This window comes from Diabrotica virgifera, chromosome 1 (genome assembly GCF_917563875.1).
Source record: "Diabrotica virgifera virgifera chromosome 1, PGI_DIABVI_V3a".
Lineage (NCBI taxonomy): Eukaryota > Metazoa > Arthropoda > Insecta > Coleoptera > Chrysomelidae > Diabrotica > Diabrotica virgifera.
In genome coordinates this window covers 88,768,988-88,789,521 of record NC_065443.1, presented here as the reverse complement: position 1 = coordinate 88,789,521, position 20,534 = coordinate 88,768,988, and the positions used below count along the sequence as shown (strand labels likewise).

Sequence of the window (20,534 nt, the reverse complement as noted above, 5' to 3'; positions counted from 1 at the left end):
CTCATCGGGGGTTAAAATTATTTTATTAATAATAACCCCACAGTTCGATAGAGGGACAAATTATAAGCAAAATTTGTTATATAAAGTTATTAAAATAAATCAAAACTTTTTGAGTTATTAAAGATCAAAGATTCTAATTTTTCGTGAGAAAGATGCATGGTTTTAACCGATTTTTCATAAATAACTCAAAAACTATAAGTTTTTACAAAAAAGTTATTATTATCAAAATTGAGGCTAATAAAAAATCAAATAAACTCCTTACTATAAAAACCTTTCAATTGTAACTGAAAGTGAGTTATAGGTAATGGAATGTATATTTCTTTCGTCGAGTACCCAAATCTAAGTATTCAAGCTTAAATACCGGGAAAATGATGCATTTTATAACATAAGTCTATTAAACATTTGTCAAAGCTCCTAGAAATATCTATCAAATAACCCCTCGAACAAGTTGATAGCATTAAAATTTATGCACCAAAAATGTTTCAAAATGTATCTTTTAAAAAATTTTCCAAAAAATGTTATTGTTTTGTTGTTAATAACTCCGTTAATTTTTAAGATATCAGGTTCACCTAAAAGCTAATTAAAATTTGATTGCAAGGGCTATTGAAAAACGTTGAAATTAGTCTTTCAAACCTCTTACTTTTTAAAAATAAAAGGTTAAATGGCCCCGGTTACATGGTTCTCGCATCAAAATTAAAATTTTAAACGTTTCTATCTCGGTTATTTTTTACTCTACGGAAATAGTAAAACGGTATAGTATTTGGAACAGAAAAAATCAAAATTTTGTTGTATATCATTTTTTACGTATATTGAGTATTTTTGGAGTTATTCTCAAAAGAAAATGAAAAGTACGATAATTTTAAAAATTCTGATTTTTTTAAATTATAGTTTTTTTCAAAAATATGCATTCTAAACCGGTCAAAATTGTTGAAATCATTAACTATGTTAACCTAAAGAAACTCTTGTGAGGATTACTACAAATTTTAATTTTTGTGGAAATGGCGTATGTTTTATTTTTCACTTTTTCCTAAAAAAATCGAAAGGGTTCAATTATTTTCATCATAACTTGCTTAATTTTGATGCTATTATCTTCTTCTTAAGCTCATTTGATAGTTATTCCGAAGTACTTTGACAAGTGTTTAAAATAAAATAAAATGCATCGTTTTCCCGTTATGTAAGCTTGAATACTTAGATTTGAGTACTCGTCGAAAAAATTAAAATTCAATTACCCATAACTCACTTTGAAATAACACTAGTTTAGTTCTTTAAGTGAGGAGTGTATTAATTTTTTATTATCTTTAATTTTGGTAATAATAGCTTTTTTACAAAAGCTTATAGTTTTTGAGTAATACGTAAAAAACATCTTTAAAACATGCATTTTTTTAAGAAAAAATAAAATCTTTGATATTTAATAACTCAAAAGTATTGATTTATGTTAATAACTTTATATAACAAATTTTGCTTAGAAGTTGCCCCTCTATCGATTTCTGGTATTATTTTTAATAAAAAAAATTTCACCCCCGAGAAGGGGTGGCATCCACCCCCAGGGTAAAAGCGCAAGTTGGCATCATGTCACCTTTGTTGCTTAAAGTATCTTCTAACGACTCACCAATTTTCATGAAAATCGATGAAGGTTCAACGAAATCAGAGGTGAAAACCTTCAGTGACTCCACTAACAGGAAACATGCAGGACTGATCAGGACTGATCAGCAAGTTAATGGTTTTCATCTAGTAACGTTATGATCATTCTGGCATAAAAAATATTGATTTAAAACAGGCTTATGATTCAATTAATCATCCAACGCTATGGAAGGCAATGGTCCAGCTGGTTGTACCCAAGAAACTAGTTGCGGTAACGCTTGCACAAGTTAGGATAGGGGGAAAATAGCAATTGCTTTCTGCGTAAATTCTGGACCAAGAGAGGGAGATCCGGTATTCCCATTGTTGTTTTACCTGGCATTAGAATATGCGATGCGAAAATATCCAAAAATCTAACCAGACACAGCTGTTCGGGAGGCAAAAATAGTACTCGCCTTTGCCGATGACGTTGATGCAGTAGCACAATCAACATAAGAAGTTAAGGAATCATATTTCCTCTAGCTTTGAAGAAGCTGCATTAAATATCGGTCTAAAAATAAATGAATACAAAACAAAATACATGGTTGTTTCAAAACAAGAACGACGGCAAATAATGACGACGGAGTGTTTAAAGAATTTAAATATCTAAGAGAAACAATCACTAATGACAGGAAAATAGAACGAGAAGTTGAAACGCGGATAATAGTGTGAAACAGAGCTTTGTTTGCAATGCAACATATAATGAAGTCAAAACTTTTCTTAGGAGGTGCAAAAATCCAGATATATAACACCATAATATGATCAGCAGTCGTGTATGGAAGCGAAACGTGGACGCTACTAAAACAAAAGTAAATAAATTGCTGCTAGGGGAACGTAAAATCCTTCGAGTGATATATGGCCCTTGCAGAGACAGAGTTAAAATTTCTCTTCGAAAAGGAAAATCTAGTCAGATATATAAAGGCCAATATACTAAGATGAGCAGGGCATGTGATACGCAATAACGACAATCGCCTTATAAACAATGTGTTTTGGGAAAGACCAGATGTGAGAAGGTCTATAGAACGGCTTTGTAAAAGGTGGAAAGATGCAGTCAGAGAAGATCTGTAGAAAATGGAAGTGTGACAATGGGAAATATTGGCACAGAACTATGGAAGACAGTAGTAAACGCGACAAGAACTCACGAAGAGTTTTAACGACATTACTGATGATGGTGAGGATGATGATGATGATTACGATAGCTTAAAAATATGTGTTAAGATCATCACACCTTTTTAATTAAGATATTCTTCTGTATTCCATTTGTTACCATGGTCAGCAATACGAAGCTAGGACAAAAAATGCCCGGACAAATAATCCCGGACAAAAAATCCCCACAAAAAATCCCCGCAAATAATCCCCACAAATAATTCCCAGACAAATAATCCCCGGACAAAAAATCCCCACAAAAAATCCCGGACAAAAAATCCCCACAAATTTTTTTGGACAAAATATCCTCTCAAATAATCCCGGAAAAAAATCCCCAGAAATATTTGCTACCGAATAGTTCTCTAAAAGTTTTTCCGTGAATGCAATGGACGCAAATGTTTTTCAGCCTCAGTGCATGAGAGTTATAGCAATCTCCATGAAACCAGTTTTCGGCACGAAAATAATGATTAGCAATTAAAATTAAGCATGAATTGTAATTTCGATTACCAAATTTCGAATTCCAATTGTCAGTTTTTGAAGTTATACTTCTTTACCGGCGATATGAGGGTGAATTTTTATATGTTAAAACCTATGATCCCGGCGCATGCGCATTATAACTTTGTTCTGATTGGATGTTCAAATGATATGTCAGAAATTATTCAATATGGCGGCTGTGGCAAAGCTGTGCTGTAGTTTGATTATTTATGGTTGTTACGTTTTAAAATTTGTGTGAAAAGAAACAGCAAACAAAATTTAGGTAATAGTTATACTGCCTTTTTAAATAATTTTCATATACCTATATTTTTGAACTTTTTGGACTATTTTGGACAATGAAAACTCATTCTAATTTGGTAAGTAGTTTTTATTATAATCATATTGTAATTATACATTTGGATTAGGTTGAAATACAGTAGAGCGTCGATTATCCGAACTAATTGGGGGACATAGGTGTTCGGAAAACCGATTTGTTCGGATAATCGAACTACAATATATTGATACATATTTATAGTCATACATATTTATCCACAAGTGAATAAAAGCCATATTTATATACCTACATATTTATTTATATCTTGATAATGACAACTAGCAACTAAACAAAAAAGTGCAGTCTTTGCAACAATATAATTATTTTTGGATACAATATTGAAGAAAATTGAAGATATTTTAAGCGTCAATTACTAACGCTTGCTCGGTACTCGAGTGCGGGACGCGGAAGTCGATAGTTCGAATAAGCGGTCGTTCGGTTGATCGACGTTCGGATAATCGACGCTCTACTGTACATTTATTTTCTCAAGAATGGGGATTTTAGAGAGAAATCCCAAATTAGGTCCGATTTTTATTTTTAAATTATGATTTTTGGCGTAGATTTATTTATCTAGTAGGTATGTAATGCTTTGATTTACATACTTAATTTGATTACCAACAAAAGTTCTACCAATCTTCATCTAATATATTGTTTTCTTACTGTTTTGTTATATTTTAATATTTTCTTCCACAAAATTTAAACTACATAATTTAATTATATTCAAAACAACTGTCAAACAGTAAAACGTTCAGTTACCTTATTTTTCCACATGACAAATAATGTGGAATTGGACGAGTGAGTCTACGCTTCGATTACGAATCAAAGCGCCCCGAAATTCACGAGTTCGATTCCCGATGCAAGTTTTTATTTTTTTATGCATTTTATGATTGTATGTATATCGCACACCTATTTCAATTGTGCCACAACTGCAAAAAATTCGAATTTTGGGTTAAGGCTGTAAAATATTGCCTATATAATGGCCCATCTAATGCAATACAGCCTGAACTAAAATATTGTTTTGGATAAGTGTAAAGTAAGTTAGTTCGGTATTTCACTGTAGGGTTTTTGGAGATTTTGAAAATGCAATACGGCCATAACTGGGAGATGTGGCGATAATATGCACTGCCACAATACAACCGGTATAATTCAATACGGCCACAACTGCAAAAATCAATTGATTTTTTCATTATATTGCCGCCGTATCTCCTAAGTATTGTTTTATAAATGACTTTCTTCACAATGCAATATCGCCATAACTATCAAAACAATAATAACGTTTTATTTTTAATAAATTGTAATAAAATCCAGCCAATAAGTGTATAATTTACTACCTAAATTGTAATTTTGAAGCCAGTCACTCTCAAAATAAATTATTTAAAGGGCATAACGCATTTACTACAGAACGTTTTGCTCATTTCTCGAGAATATTGTGTTTTGCACTTGTGGCACTATTGAACTAGGTGTGCGATATTTGTTATATGTTTTTTTTTTTTCAGAAAATACGTATTTAAAATTTTTACCAACAATTATTATCGTTCAGAAATCATTTTTTCTTTATGGCATTTTTCAATGTGTTTGTGTGCGTTTTATTCTTTTATTTTTTTAAATTTTTGGTATTGTCTTAAAAATCACATAATATGTAGTAAAAGTATAACTTCTTACGTGCGTACAAAGTACACACACATTCTTTTTTTCAACAATCGTGAAAGATATGGGAAATAAGCTAAGACTGTGGGAATCATGTTGTACTTATTGTCTATTCGTGATAATATCTGCTGATCCTGAAAATGATAATCTTGATTTAATTGATGGATTCGACCGTTACTTGATGGAAGTTCATTTTATCTTACAATAAAACACTGAAAACTTTTGTTTTCTATACTTCCACAAAATTTATTACTTACAACTATGTCACTACAGCTGTTTCGGCAGAGTGCCTTTCTCAAGTGATATAATTTACAATGTGTTTGCCTTTTTAAGTCTCTTTCTAAGTCTCATTCAGATATAATTAAAAATACAGATATAATTAAAAATACAGATATAATTCTGAATGACCAACTCGAGACAAACAGCTCCCCACTCCTCAACCTCTTCAGTTAGAGACTTAAAAAGGCAAACACATTGTAAATTATATCACTTGAGAAAGGCATTCTGCCGAAACAGTTGTAGTCACATAGTTGTAAATAATAAATTTTGTGGAAGTATAGAAAACAAAAGTTTTCAGTGTTTTATTGTGAGATAATCTTGATTGTAATCCAAAAAATTCTGTTCCTTTTTGTAAATGTAACGTCAAAAATATTTAGTCATCATCATCATCAATGGCGCTATAACTCTTCTAGAGTCTCTCTAGAGTACTATTTCCTTTCATGTTTGTTGGTCCTGTGCCACTATTTCCCATTGTTTCACTCTCATTGACTCCAGACCTTTTTTGACTACATCTTTCCACCTTTCTCTAGGCCGCCCTACAGACCTTATCCCATCTGGCCTATCCCCGAGCAGCTATGTCTGGTTTGATTTATAGATAAATTTTTAAAGTTTTTTATAGATACACACAGATCCTCAATTACGTTTTTTAAAAACCGGATATCGAATAGTAATTCCCGTAAATTTATTCCCAAAACCACCAGAAAAATCAAAATAATCGAAAAGCTTTGTATAACTTTCCTGATGCGTGGAATGGATTTTTTGCATTAGTATAATCAAGATTATCGTTTTCAGTACCAGCAGTTGTCATCACGAATAGATAATGTTTTGAACAGAGTTATTCAAATCAGAGTGAACAAAAGATTTAAGCCAATTACAACATGATTCCCACAGCCTCAGCCTATTCCCCATATCTTCCACCATTCACGGGAAAACTTTTAGAGAACTATTCGGCAGAAAACATTTCTTGGGGATTTTTTGTCCGGGATTTTTTGTGGGGATTATTTGTCCGGGGATTATTTGTGGGGATTATTTGTGGGGATTTTTTGCGGGGATTTTTTGTCTGGGGATTTTTTGTCCAGGGATAATTTGTGGGGATTTTTTGTCCGGGATTATTTGTCCAGGGATTATTTGTCCGGATCCCCAGCAATACACTATATACTTATTTCTCTTATTATGTTTCAAAAAAGATTTTAGCTATTTTTTTATACTATTACTTCATTATTTATGTTATACATTTATTATTTTTAAGATCTCTACATACCTTTCTTCCAGTTGAATCTACAGCAATACCATCTGGTGCCTCCATTTCATGCATAATGATCACCTCGCTCTTCTTTCCGTCAGGCGTGGACTTTTGAATAACATCTTCTGCTGTATCAGACCAGTATATCTCACCAGTTCTTCGATCCACATCAACTGATACTGCCAACTTGAGTCTTGGGAATGGCATCACTACATCGGCCATGTATGGCACGTCTAGGGAAATTTGACGGATGTCCATTCGATGGGCGAATATGAGGTAATTGATAGGGCCATTTTCACAAGTTAATCCATCAGTCTGAAATTAGTAAATTTAATAAAATAAAATATAAATATAGTGAGGGGTAAAATTATGGAATAAATTCATTTTCTCTAGAATGAGCGATTTTGGAGATAAATCCCGAAACAGGTCGATTTTTATTTTTAAATTATAATTTTTTGGCATAATATACATATCATCGATGGTAAAAGTTCCCAGCCTCCTATGTCAATTTTTGGCTATTTTGTTTTGTTACCCTAAATTAAAGATATAATATGTATTTTTACTGTTTACAAGCTCCTATGTCGTTATTTCATTAATTGGCTTCAAGATAGTCATTTATAATAAAATTGCAAATTTAGGAAAAAAACATCAATATATTATGGATAAAGGCACACGCAGACATTAGGAATAACGAAATAGTAGACAGGCTAGCCAAATCCGCCCTAGAAATAGGCGAAGAACTTCCCATGAACTTACTACCCATTTCGGATATTAATATTATTAGTAGACGACACCAAAAAGAAAATTGGCAAAGGTATTATCGAAACACGAGAACTGGTAGTAATTACAAACAAATGAAACCTGAAATTCCCATTAAAAAAAGGTTTCATTCTGTATTAAATCGCCATTTCATAAGAGTTATAAATAGATTGAGATGCAATCATGCTCTTACCCCCCTTCATGTGTACAGTTTGGGTCTCACAGAGTCACCTAACGGTGAGTGTGGAAAAGAAGGTGATCTACTACATATTCTCCTCGAATGTTCACATCAATCAGTGAATATAAACAAATTTTATGATAATCTTAATATTATATTAAACATTCCACTTCCCATCTACCTGAACAATTTGATATTTTCTGAAGATATTAATACATTAAAAACAATTTACGAACATATCAAAATCTGTAAATATAGATTGTAGCAATAAAATTTACCCTGTATTTAAGAAATTTTGTTAAAACAAAGCAGGCATATTTGTTAAAACAAAACAAACATGTTTGTTTTGTTGTTATTTTTTTAAACCCTGTAGATTTAAGTAATTATTGTATATTATAATTGAAAAAGAAAAGAACAAGAAAAAAAAGAGAAAAGTTAAATTCCTCTTGATTGAAACAACAAATTTGTTTGTTTTTAAAATAACAAAATGTCTGGCTAATTAGCTCGGCCAAGGCCATCAAATTCACACAAAAAAAAGATGGTCATATAAGAAATAACGACATAGGAGCTTGAAAACAGTGCAAATGCGTATTTCTCTTTAATTTTTTAAATGTTGAATTCTCTATTCAGTAATATAAACGTTGATATTATTATTTATACAGGATGGCCAAAAAAATTATTTTTGAATTAAATTAATTGACGAAAAAGAAGAATGTATATAATTTATTTAACTCAAAATACATTTTACTGCTGTCAAAAATAGAAAAAAAAATGTTTATTTCACAAATAAGCACTGATTGTCGCTTACATTAAATGTCAAATATTCTCAGTAGTAATTGCACTTAAGCTCTAAAATTATCGATTTGTTCGAAGTTTTAATTTCACATATGGCAGTGAAGTTTGGCCACTGAAACAAAGAACGGAGAAAATGCTACTAGTAACAGAAATGGACTTCTGGAGAAGAGCAGCAGGAAAATCAAGAAGAGATCGGATACCAAATGAGAGAATACGAGAAATGATGGGAGTCACACCTACAATAATTGATAACATAAAAACAAAACAACTAGTATGACAGATGACAGGATCCCTAAGCAGATTTTTGCATGGGCACCACAAGGGAGAAGAAAAAGAGGAAGCCCGAGAAGAAGCTGGAGGAAGGTAATTGAAAAAGAACTAGAGGAAAGAGAAATCCCTCCAGGTTTATGGTTAAACAGAGAAGAATGGCGGTTAGGAGTCGGAAGGCGTCGAAGAACGCTGTAAACCGATAGTAATAGTAGTAGTAGTGTATTTTATTATCCAATATAAGCGAATGTAATGTCCAATATAAGCGAAAATATGAGGTTATCATTGTAATTTCAGTATTTTATAAATGCTAGAATATTCCACAGAGTGATGCTAGCTCTGTGAAAAAACACACTTTTATTGGTACACCCGGTCTACAGTGACAATAATAATTGACCTGTCTAGCAACAATAATACACAGCGGTATTTATAAAAATAAGACAACATATTATTAAAAATCACTTAAATCGAACAACAGGCTTAGGAAATTCAAGACATTAACAATGACCTGTTTTTAAGGTGGTGAGTAAATTTTTTGGAGAAGTGTATATTTCAGTTTTAATTTCACGACCCGAAGAGGAGTGAAATTATGTCAAAGTGGCACAAGGGCAACAAGTCGATAATAATTTTAGAGATCGAGGATAATTCGCTGAGATTATTTCATGAATAAAACTGTCTTTTTAAATAATGTTAACTAATATTTTATTGATATCTTCACCTGCATATTTGCTAAACGTGCTTCTTGGTGTTTTCTGTGACAAGTTGTAAAACATTAATTGTCATTAAAATCACTGAATGTTCATTTTTGCATAGTAACGAAGGACGTCTGACGTAATGCTTGACGGTGGGATATTATCAAAAATTATCACTTTAATTTTTATTTCTGTAGCTTTCTGTTGGTCAGAATCTCCTAGGGACTAAATAATCCCACAAATTGCCTCTTCGCAATTTGAACATTTAATTTAAGCGAAAAGCAATCATGTTTATTTGCCAAATAAACATTTTTTCTCTTTTCTGAGAGCAGTTATAGTCTGTTCGCTAAACTCAGACGCAACTTTCTAGATATTTTAGTCGGTAATTTTGCCAATTTTAGTAAAATTGGCAAAAAATAATTTTTAAATAGTTAATAATCACTAAATAGTTAGTAATTTTGCCAATTTTTGCAAAATTGGCAAAAAACAAAAAAATTATCGACTAAAATATATAGCCAGTTGCGTCTGAGTTTAGCGAACCGACTATAAATGTATTTTGAGTTAAATAAATTACATACATTCTTCTTTTTTCGTCAATTAATTTAATTAAAAAATTATTTTTTTGGACATTCTGTACAAATAATTATGTTAATTGTAAAATTGAAAATGGTTATTCATTTTTAATTATGTTAATGTTTATATTTCTGAATAGAGAATTGAACAGCCTTTCAAATGAGGTACCACACGATCCCTATTCCCATTAAAAAATCAGCGATTGCGTCATCACGCCCAGATGGATGACGTCACTAGTGTGCTATATATGCCAAAAACTGATAATTTAAAATAAAAATCGACTTGTTTTGGGATTTATCTCCAAATTCGTCCATTTTAGAGAAAATGATTTTATTCCATAATTTTGCCCCTCTCTGTATAGTTTTCCTTTTGTACGAGACCTACCACTTACTATGCTTTCCACATATTTCCCGCCTTTTAATTACTTTTTATTTACGTTTAGTTTAGTAAGCAATGACTTTTCGCGAATATTGGGAAACCCAATATGCAAATATTATAATAATAATAGGCGTATAAATTACTTACCCCCAATTTAATTCCTGTAGGACAAGCACAAGACCTGCCTTTTGGTTTTAGAAGGCATAAATGGGAACATCCACCATTGTTGTTAGTACAAGCGTGTTTAAACTGCTTCCTGTTCCGATGAAAAACCCTCACGTCCATCAAGTCATTCATATTGTTCGAGAGAACTGTCCTGTTTTGACCAGTAAACTTGTTTGCTCTCTCAATACTTTGAGTTTCCCAATCGGTCCAGTAAATATGGTCTCCGAATACATCTAAGCCGAAAGGATGAGGTACATCATTGCCACCTTAAATATTCGTAAAATAATCAGTAAATATTATTGTTTTAAAAATAGAGAACATCAAATAGAGAGTTATAAAACGTTTTAGCAACTCTAGTTCTACAAAAAGTACAAATATGTCATTTACATTTTTTTATTTAATTTAAATATATATTTATTTTTTGATACACACCCAAGAGCACTTTCCTCTTTGTTCCGTCAAGATTGGCATACTCTATACTGTGACTACCGCCACCAGTCCAATATATTTTGTTAGTTTGGTGATCAACAGCTAATCCATTCGGCCAGGTCAAGTTGTCATTGGCTATAGTAAACCTATTAGTTCCATCCATGCTGGCTCTTTCTATTTTGGCCTTCTCTCCCCATTCTGACCAATACATATAACCTCCTACAATTAAAATATTATTTTTCTAATTATAGATACCTACTGTTTGAAACAACTGCTAATAGGTGGCAGACCAGAAATATATCTTTGCTGTCCTATATACGATCTAAATACTACTTGATGAACAGGATAATGCATGATATATTAAGAAGAAATAAAAATAATACTCAAGAGGTCGAGGGAATGAAATTACCGACAAATAAAATGAAATAACAAAAATCAGAATAGATGATAAAGAGTTCAAACAAAAGATGAGAGTAACAAAGTATTGGGTAAAGATTCTAATAAAATAACGACATAATTAGTTACATATGGCAGAAAAACTTTGATAGAACATGTGCACCAACCCAAAAATAAGGATAAAGATAGTGCCCAGAGAATGGGAGAATAGATAGAGTATAATAATTATTAAGGTAGAAAGCTTCTCAATATTGCCTATTAGTACTATCTGCACAAAAGATAGAGGTTCTCATACAAAAAAGACTCGGGAGAAAAATCGAGTGGAGTCATTTGGAATTAAAAATTGTAACACCTTAAAATCACAAATAAAGGTTTACCTTGTGGATCAACAACAATGTCTCTGGGTTTATCAAGGTCCTCCCAGATTAACAAAGATCTCATACTACCATTGGCATATGCTACCTCAATTCGTTCAGTCCCAGCGTCTGTCCAGTAAATCTTGTCTGTCGCCCAGTCATAAGAGATTCCAGCTGGCGAGACTAGAATTAAATGAGATGTTAAATAAAATTCAGTAACAAATAAATATTAGTCCAATCAAATAAAATTAATACAATACATGCAAATCAAAATGTAATTCCGAACAGGTTGGAACAAATTTTATATCAAAATTTAGGTGAAAACAAAAGATATTTTAAAGATTGTATATGATTCATAAGATGATCATTGTTTAAACAATGAAAAATTAGTCATTTTTGCACAACATTTACTTTTTTAACTGCTGCGGTAATTCATGTTGTTATGAAGGTTTTTGCGATTTTTTATACAAAGCTGAAGGAAAAAACTTCCTTTTAAGACTTACTAAATTAAATTTAACCCTTTATTTATTTAAATAATCATAAATAAAACTTGAAAAAGAAAGCCACAAAAAATATTATTTCATAATTTGTTTATTTATCAATATAAACATTTAAGACTGTGTGAGTAGGTACATCTATCAATCCAACTACTTAACCATGCTATTCATACATGTAATAAAAATTGTAAAATATTTTGAAAAATAATAGTACGGGATAAGAATAGCAGGTCGAAATGTACCCATCTGCTTGCCGGATGAAACATTTTTTTATTAAATTTTATACATAGACAAACACGACCAGCATGGGTTGCCTATCAAAATCGTGTCATAGCTATCCCTAAGGGGGGGGCGTAGGGGTTGAAATCAACATTTCAAGCACATTTTTTGTGAATTTTTTTTTTGAAAGTATGAGAGAATAATTTTATTTTTAAATTAAATAAGCATATTAAGTATAATTCAAAGAATACTCAAAAAAATTCAAGAAAAAATATTGAAAAATAAGCCAACGGTGGCAAATTTTTAAAGACACCTCAAAAAGACAATGAATTTTGCGGTGGACATCAGAATTTATCATTGGATCATGATAGACAAAAAATTCAAAAATATTTTATTAGCTTATGAGTTTCTCGAGGTAACGCTATTAAGTTTTTTTTAGTTTTAATGATCTTTGACTTTTTAGTATCACTCAGAAGTCAAAACAGCGAAATTTTTTACAGAAAAAAGGGTGAAAATCAACGTATTTATTATTGTTTAACAAAATATAAGCATAAAACAAAAAATATCTCGACAGTGTTACCTCAAGGAATGTCTAAAAAAATATGTACAAAATTCCAGGCGAGTTGGTCGTAGTTTTTGAGTTACAATGTCTACAGGCTTTGAAAAAAAGTTTTGAGAAATACGCTTTTAAAGTATTGTCAACTTTTATTTTCAATTTTAATTTGTCTGTCAAATTGTAAAGTGATGCACACCGGAATATGTTTTTGAATCGCGGAGTAATTTAAAAAAGAAAATGAGAACAGCTGTTGGCCGTATCTCACTACGCTCAAGCGCGCTGGCAAGAAGATGCTGAAAAGCAAGTCGAAGGTAGGGAGATAGTGTTGAATATCCCTATCTTCGACTCGCTTTGCAACAGGTTCGCGTCAGCACGCTTGAACGTAATGAACAACGGTCAACAGCTGTTCTCATTTTCTTTTGTAAATTACTCCGCGATTCAAAAAGATATTCCAGTGTGCATCATTTTATGATTTGACAGACAAACTGAAAATAAAACAGAAATTGAAAATAAAAGTTGAAAATACTTTAAACGCTTTTCCTCAAAACTGCTTTTTTCAAAGGCTGTAGACAATGTAACTCAAAAACGACTTGACCGACCCACCTGGAATGTTGTATATATTTTCTTTAGATATTTCTTGAGGTAAAGCTGTCTATATATTTTTTGTTTTATGTTTATTTTTTATTTAACAATAATAAATATGTTGATTTTCGCCCTTTTATGTGCAAAAAATTTCATTGTTTTGAATTCTGATACCAAGAAGTCAAAAATCGTTATAACTTAAAAGATTTGACAGGATTATCTCGATAAACATATAAGCTAATAAAATTTTTTGAATTTTTTGTTTACCATGATCCAAGGATAAGTTCGGATGTCCACCGCAAAATCCATTTTTTTAGGTGTCTTTAAAAATTTGCCACCTTTGGCTTATTTTTCAATATTTTTCCTTGAATTTTTTTTTCGAGTATTCTTTGAGTTATACTGAATACGCTTATTTAATTTAAAAATAAAATAGTTTTATCATACTTTCAAAAAAAATCACAAAAACGTGCTTGAACTGTTGATTTCAACCCCTACGCCTCCCCCCCCTTAAAAATAGCTATGACACGATTTTGATAGGTAACCCATGCTGGTCGTATTTGTCTATGTATGAAATTTAATAAAAAAAAATGTTTCATTTGGCAAGCAGATGGGTACATTTCGTCCTCCTGTTGCGGTCTTAGACTATAAGGATATTCGTAGGAACTTTAAATGAAAATATTTGCCTGAGAAATGGTGGAGGAAATGGTTTGCAATATATCGGTTAATATTGCAACATTTAAATTTTTTAATTTTCAATAAATATTCATTAATTTGTGATAAACAATTGTTTTATTTTTTTTTTCTTTCTTATTGTGATAAATAAAAATTGGCGCAAAATATTACCAGAAGACAGGATTAAAACAAATTTTTATATGAATAAATTAACAAAATATTACTGAATTAATGTAATATATTTTACATTTAATTTTATAAGCTTTATAACATGTAGATACGGTAAAAATTGTCTATATATGTAGATATTTTTTTATTCATTATTACCTAATTTATGCATAAAAGTTTGAGGCACAAAATATATTTCAACAAATTTACATTTTTTGCATGTCGTCCAGTCTAGGCCAGGGTAATAAGACAAAAATATACTCTGTTCGTGACACTTCAGCAGCCAGGGCACTGAAGCGTTCTTTTCGACAGGTAATACCTATAAGAACAAAATTATAACTATTTCCTGCGTAGGATCTGGCGGTCATTTTTATTTATATACAATTTAGTGTCAAAAAATCGCATTTTTCCTTTTTTTTCAAATTAATGGAAAAATAAGTGTACAACTTTGAAATTTTTGTCCAATGAGGGTTCTTTTATTCAAATTGTTTATCCCATAGAGCTTTTTTTGTAATATCATAAGTCAGAAAAAAATAATATTTGAACCATTCTACAGTGTCATATGAAAGGTCATGAGATAAACTTTCAAATTGTTTTAAAAAAGATGAATAAAATTGCATTTATTAGTAATAATTAATTATGCAAAAGTATGGTAGATTTTTCCTTATAAACTTTTTGAATAACTTTTTTAAAAAAATTCTATTTTTTACTGTGTTTTAGGTTCACAACTACCAAGTAATGTTATGTGTATGATAATTGATGAAAAATTGTAATAAATGTATATAATTTATTATATAAAAAATAAAATGTTTATAAGGAAAAATTGACCATGCTTTTTCATAATTATTTGTTACTAATAATTGCATTTTTTATTCAATTTTTAAATAAATTTGAAAGTTTAGTTCATGCTCTTTCATATGACACCTGTAGAATGGTTCTAAAATTGTTTTTTTCTGACTTATGTTAATGCAAAAAAGCTCTCTGGGATAAACAATTTGAATAAAATCTAAACAATTGAATGAATTGCTTTGAAGCAAAGAAGCCTCATTTGACAAAAATTTCAAAGCTGTAAACGTATTTTTACAATAGTTGTACAATAAATATATTATACACGGCTCACTAAAATAATTAGTTACGCCCCTGTACTACTGATTACTTAAAATTCAAGTAGTATTTATGTAACCTTTCTGGAAACTCCAGGTTATTGTTGAGACTCGCATTTGAACCCCTCGCCGGGGCAGATCGTCAAAAGCTTCCTAACGAGAATCATCTCTAATCTATCGACGCTCCCGCTATTCGTAAAAAGGCCGCATTTTACCGGCTTTTTTTGCTATCGTTTTATACCGCTCAGATAATTCAATCTGCTCAGTATTATCGACGATGATTTATTTAGCGTATTAGTGAGTGCCTTACAAATGAACCAAATGGATTATGGAATTCAATCAGAGCTCTGATGTGACACGTCATCAAGGAATAAAACTGTAAGTACTCTACATGTATGTGAACATAACTTATTAGTCGTGATACTGTATGCATTTTGAACCATATACCTCTCGTAGCAAATATTCTTTGTGCCATTTATGCAGATAATACTTTAAATTACATATGAAAAATCGTTATCTACTCTTAACCAGCTTACCTATGGGAATATACTCTATAACCGTACAATAAGTATAGGTTACTATTGTTAAGGATACTTTACGTATTGCCTAAACATTTCTGTTCCATCGAGCCGTATCATATTAATTATTTATTAATTAAATCCTCAAGGTCCTTCGTATTTGCATATTTTGATAATCTCTATTCTGAGAATAACGGTTTTTCATTTATAGTGTCTTTCTGTTGCATTTGGAAATTTCCAAGCCACGCCGCCCCGGCACAAAAATAAAATATTCCTCTCTTTCTGCACTCAAATTCTCAGTATTTAACCCAGCACGTCTCTACAATAGCTGGTAGGTTGTTAAGCCCGGTCTACACGTGCAATTTCAGAAACTACTTGCTTTGTTCAAATAAAGGAGTCGTTTTGTTTGTATGAAAAAATATTTGCATATATTACATTATTTTATTTTCGTAAATATATTTTTCTGTTTATAGTATACAAAAAGTGTACTCATTTCTTGGCTGATAGTACGGGTGTTATAATTTTAACATTGTTTGTTCAACCTTTTGATTTAAATTAAATTTATAATTTTGAATCCGATTAAGCCTGGTTCACAGGTTACAAAAATTATTAAAAATAATTTTGTTTTCTTGCATAAATTGTAAGTTTTTGCTACATTTAGCTTCGCTTAAGCTCATTTTACACTTCTAGAAAACTATAGAAAATAAATAATTGTTTTTTCCTTCAATTTAATTAATTTAAATACTTGTTAAGGGTGTCTCACACTTGCTGAAAAATACCCATTTTGGAAAATTGCATATATTTTGAAATTTTATAGTTTTGCATTTCATATACTAATCTGCGCTCATACAGGGTGATACTATTAAGCCAATCTCACACTATTAAACGTGTAATATATAATATATTGTACATATTCTCTCATTTTCGCATCGATTTATAGGTTTAGACATTTGCAAATAATCTATCTAATCTCACATTCTCGCAACATGGCTGACCGATCAAAATATAACCGACAGAGGCTCACCGCAAAACTTGATATAACCAAGTTGGCTGATTCGGTTCCCACAACTCTTAATTCTCTAAACAAATATAAAATTCGTGAAATAATTTCACAACTCAAACATTCTTACGGACTTTTCCGCGATGCTCAAAATGTGCTGGAGACGATCCCCGAGGAACCTACCCCCTCTACTGATTCCTCTGTGGTTTTTGATAAATATTTGGATACAATTTCTCTATTGGAAGAAAGGTTAGAGGTCATTGAAAGTTCTAATGTGACTGCTACCCCCTCCCTCCAATTTGACCCTAATTCTTCTCTAACCTCACAGTCTATGGCTAGGCAACGAACAGTAAACCTCCCTCGTATTCAGTTAAAACCATTTAGTGGCTTAGTTACTGAATACAATTCATTCATTGAGACCTTTGATACAATAATAGGATCTGATACTACATTAAGTGATCTGGAAAAACTCATTTACCTCAAAAGTTTTCTAACTTCCGAGCCTTTGACGCTTCTCGAGCATATCCCACTCACAGGTGACAATTACAAAATAGCCCGGGATAACCTGACACAAAGGTACGCCAACTCTAAATCGCTTATCAAAACTCTCATCTCTCAAATTCTTGATGCGCCTCCTATTTCTGGAAACGCAAATCACTCACAATTAAGAAATTTTCATACGGTCATGTCAAATAATTTCAAGGCCCTATTGAACTTGAATAGGCCCCCTTCAGATCTCTTGCATTTACTTCTCATACATATCGCTACTCAGAAACTCGACGCACCTACCATTAGGGCTCTTGAGTTCCAATCCGGTGGTAGCCAAGCTACCCCTGATTTTGTCCATTTTCTAGGGGAAATCGAGACACGCGTTGTTCATCTTGAGAATATTCAATCTCAATCAAAACCAAAATCGACTACTACTTCCAGACACTCTTTACACCTAGCCTCAGACACTTCTACCAGTAACCTTTCGCCTCGCTTAGGTCCTAAGAAATGTTCCTATTGCAACGACTCTCACTCGATCTACTCTTGTCCTCAGTTCAAGCAGTTGAATTCTAAAGAACGTTTTAGTTTTGTCAAACAAAATAAATTTTGTATTAATTGTCTTGGGTCTCACATGCTCGATCAGTGTAAATCCAAATTCTCTTGCATAGTTTGTAAATCTCGTCATCACACGTTGCTCCATTTCGACAAAACGGGTCATAGTAACCCTTCCGCGGCTGTTGGCCAACACAACTCAAATAATCATAATAAAACCGCTATCTCAAATAACTCCCATACACAGGGTAATTCACAACAGGGGCCCTCACATGTTAGAGCTCCTGAAACGGAAGTTAATCTTCAAAATTCGACTCCACATTCAATGGCTCTATCTGCAGCCTCGCTTGATAATCATTTGGTGTTATTAAGCACACTCCAGGTCTATCTTGTCGCTCCTAGCGGCAAGAGGGTCTTCGCAAAGGCACTTTTAGACTCGGCCTCACAGGTTTCATTTATTAGTGCTGACCTCGTAAAGGAACTGTCACTCACCACTAGAGATGGAAAATTACGGATCAATGGAATTAACTCCACCTCATCCTCGTCTCAATCTATTGTAGATACAACAATTTTCGCTGTCGCTAACGACGTTCCTTTTGACATCTCGTGCTCTGTACTCCCAAAGATAACAAATCCGCTTCCTCAAATTTCTATTTCGGCGAGCAAACTAAACATACCCTCAGAGATACCATTAGGTGATCCGATGTTCCATGTAACATCCCCAATTGGTATCCTGCTCGGTGCAGACCTGTATAACGATATCATTCAACCTGAAATAATTCGTTTGGGAAAAGGTCTTCCCGTTCTTCAACGCACTCTACTCGGGTACACGATATCAGGGTCAGTTCCAGACTTTGCTCTTAAGTCGAAAAATACTAAAAAGGCTTTGGAATTTTATTCAAACTCTCTCGTTACTTGTTGTTCTCATAACACTCCTTCCGCCGTAAATGAGCCGGTAGTGTCCAACGAGGAACTATCCGATCATTTACAAAAATTCTGGGAGCTGGAAGAAGCCGCTCCTCAGAACACCGATCTCATTAATGATCACCCCGCTGAAATTAATTTTGTAAAACATGTTAATGTTCTCCCCAATGGACGATATGAGTCCACACTCAATCTCAAACTCCCTATCGAAGATATAGACATGGGAAATTCGTTTCTCTCGGCAAAAAGACGTTTTCTCAGTCTCGAGAAACGTTTTCAACTCAACCCTGATTTATTGGAAAAATATCAGGACATTATATCGGAATATCTCAATAACGGACAAATAATTCAAGTGCCGTTAAAAATGCTAAATGACTCAGGTAAACCTAATTACTTTCTCCCTCACTTTCCCGTTTTCAAATCCAACTCTACTACTTCCACTCGTATAGTTTTCGATCCAAACAATAAATCGTCTACGGGAATCTCCCTCAGTGACGTCATAGACAAAGGTTATGTCGTCCAACATGAACTTTTTGACATTCTCGCTAAGTTTCGTCAGTTTAAATTCGCACTAGTAGGCGACATCAAGGCTATGTTCCTACAAATCGCCATTTGTCCCACTGAAACATTTCTGTTAAATTTTCTCTTTAGGGACAATATTCAGCAGCCTTTACGGTGCTATCAATTTCAAAGATTACCCTTCGGGCTCCCAAGTAGCCCATTTATCGCTCAAAGAGTTATCAAGCACATCGCTGACAACAACAAACATACCCACGAACTTGCTACTAGTGTTCTGCAAGAATCTATCTATATGGATGACCTGATCAGCGGTGCTGACAGTCTTCATGAATTAAGTTGTCTTTTCGAACAATTAACTTCTTTGCTAGAAACCCATGGTTTCCTCCTCCACAAGTGGAACTGCAGTTCTTCAGAATTTCTGTCTCAACACAATTTAAATCCCGTCTCTGAAGTCAGTCTTAACTTCACGGGATCTGATAAAGTCTTAGGCATATTCTGGGATTCAGAACGCGACCACTTTTCGTTTAAAACTCCTATCTTCAAATTGGCTAATGTTGTTACTAAACGTACTATTCTCTCCTACATTGCTACTTTGTATGACCCGCTAGGATGGTTATCCCCTGTCCTTGTGAACGCTAAGCTCTTGATACAGGAAATATGGTCCCAGAAATTGGACTGGGATCAACCCATTGACTCACCCATCATTATGAAAAATTGGCAAAACCTCTTATCGACATTCAAAACTATAGAAGAGGTCAAGGTACCTCGATGCTTACTTTTACAAAAGAAAGTTGTTGATGTTCAATTAATTATTTTCACCGACGCATCGGAAAAAATATACAGCACTTGTGTGTATCTCAAAGCGACATACTCAGACTTTTCTGTATCGTCGCGGCTTATCGCTTCTAAAAACAAAATTTCTCCGCTAAAAAATAAACTCACCATCCCCAAATTGGAACTTTGTGGAATAGTGTTGGGAGTCACTCTGGCTCATAGACTTTTTCACA

General features: G+C 32.7%; 1 protein-coding gene across 1 annotated transcript in view; it reads right to left on the bottom strand.

Moving 5' to 3' along the window:
- LOC114325882 (low-density lipoprotein receptor-related protein 4) overlaps nt 1-20,534 on the bottom strand; it is a 205,281-nt gene that overhangs the window by 49,898 nt on the left and 134,849 nt on the right. The window contains exons 16-19 of the mRNA XM_028274017.2: nt 11,750-11,911; nt 10,980-11,195; nt 10,530-10,813; nt 6,759-7,055 (exon numbers count right to left, since the gene is read on the bottom strand). Of these exons, the coding sequence (XP_028129818.1) occupies nt 6,759-7,055; nt 10,530-10,813; nt 10,980-11,195; nt 11,750-11,911 (959 nt within the window). The remainder of the gene's footprint in view (nt 1-6,758; nt 7,056-10,529; nt 10,814-10,979; nt 11,196-11,749; nt 11,912-20,534) is intronic.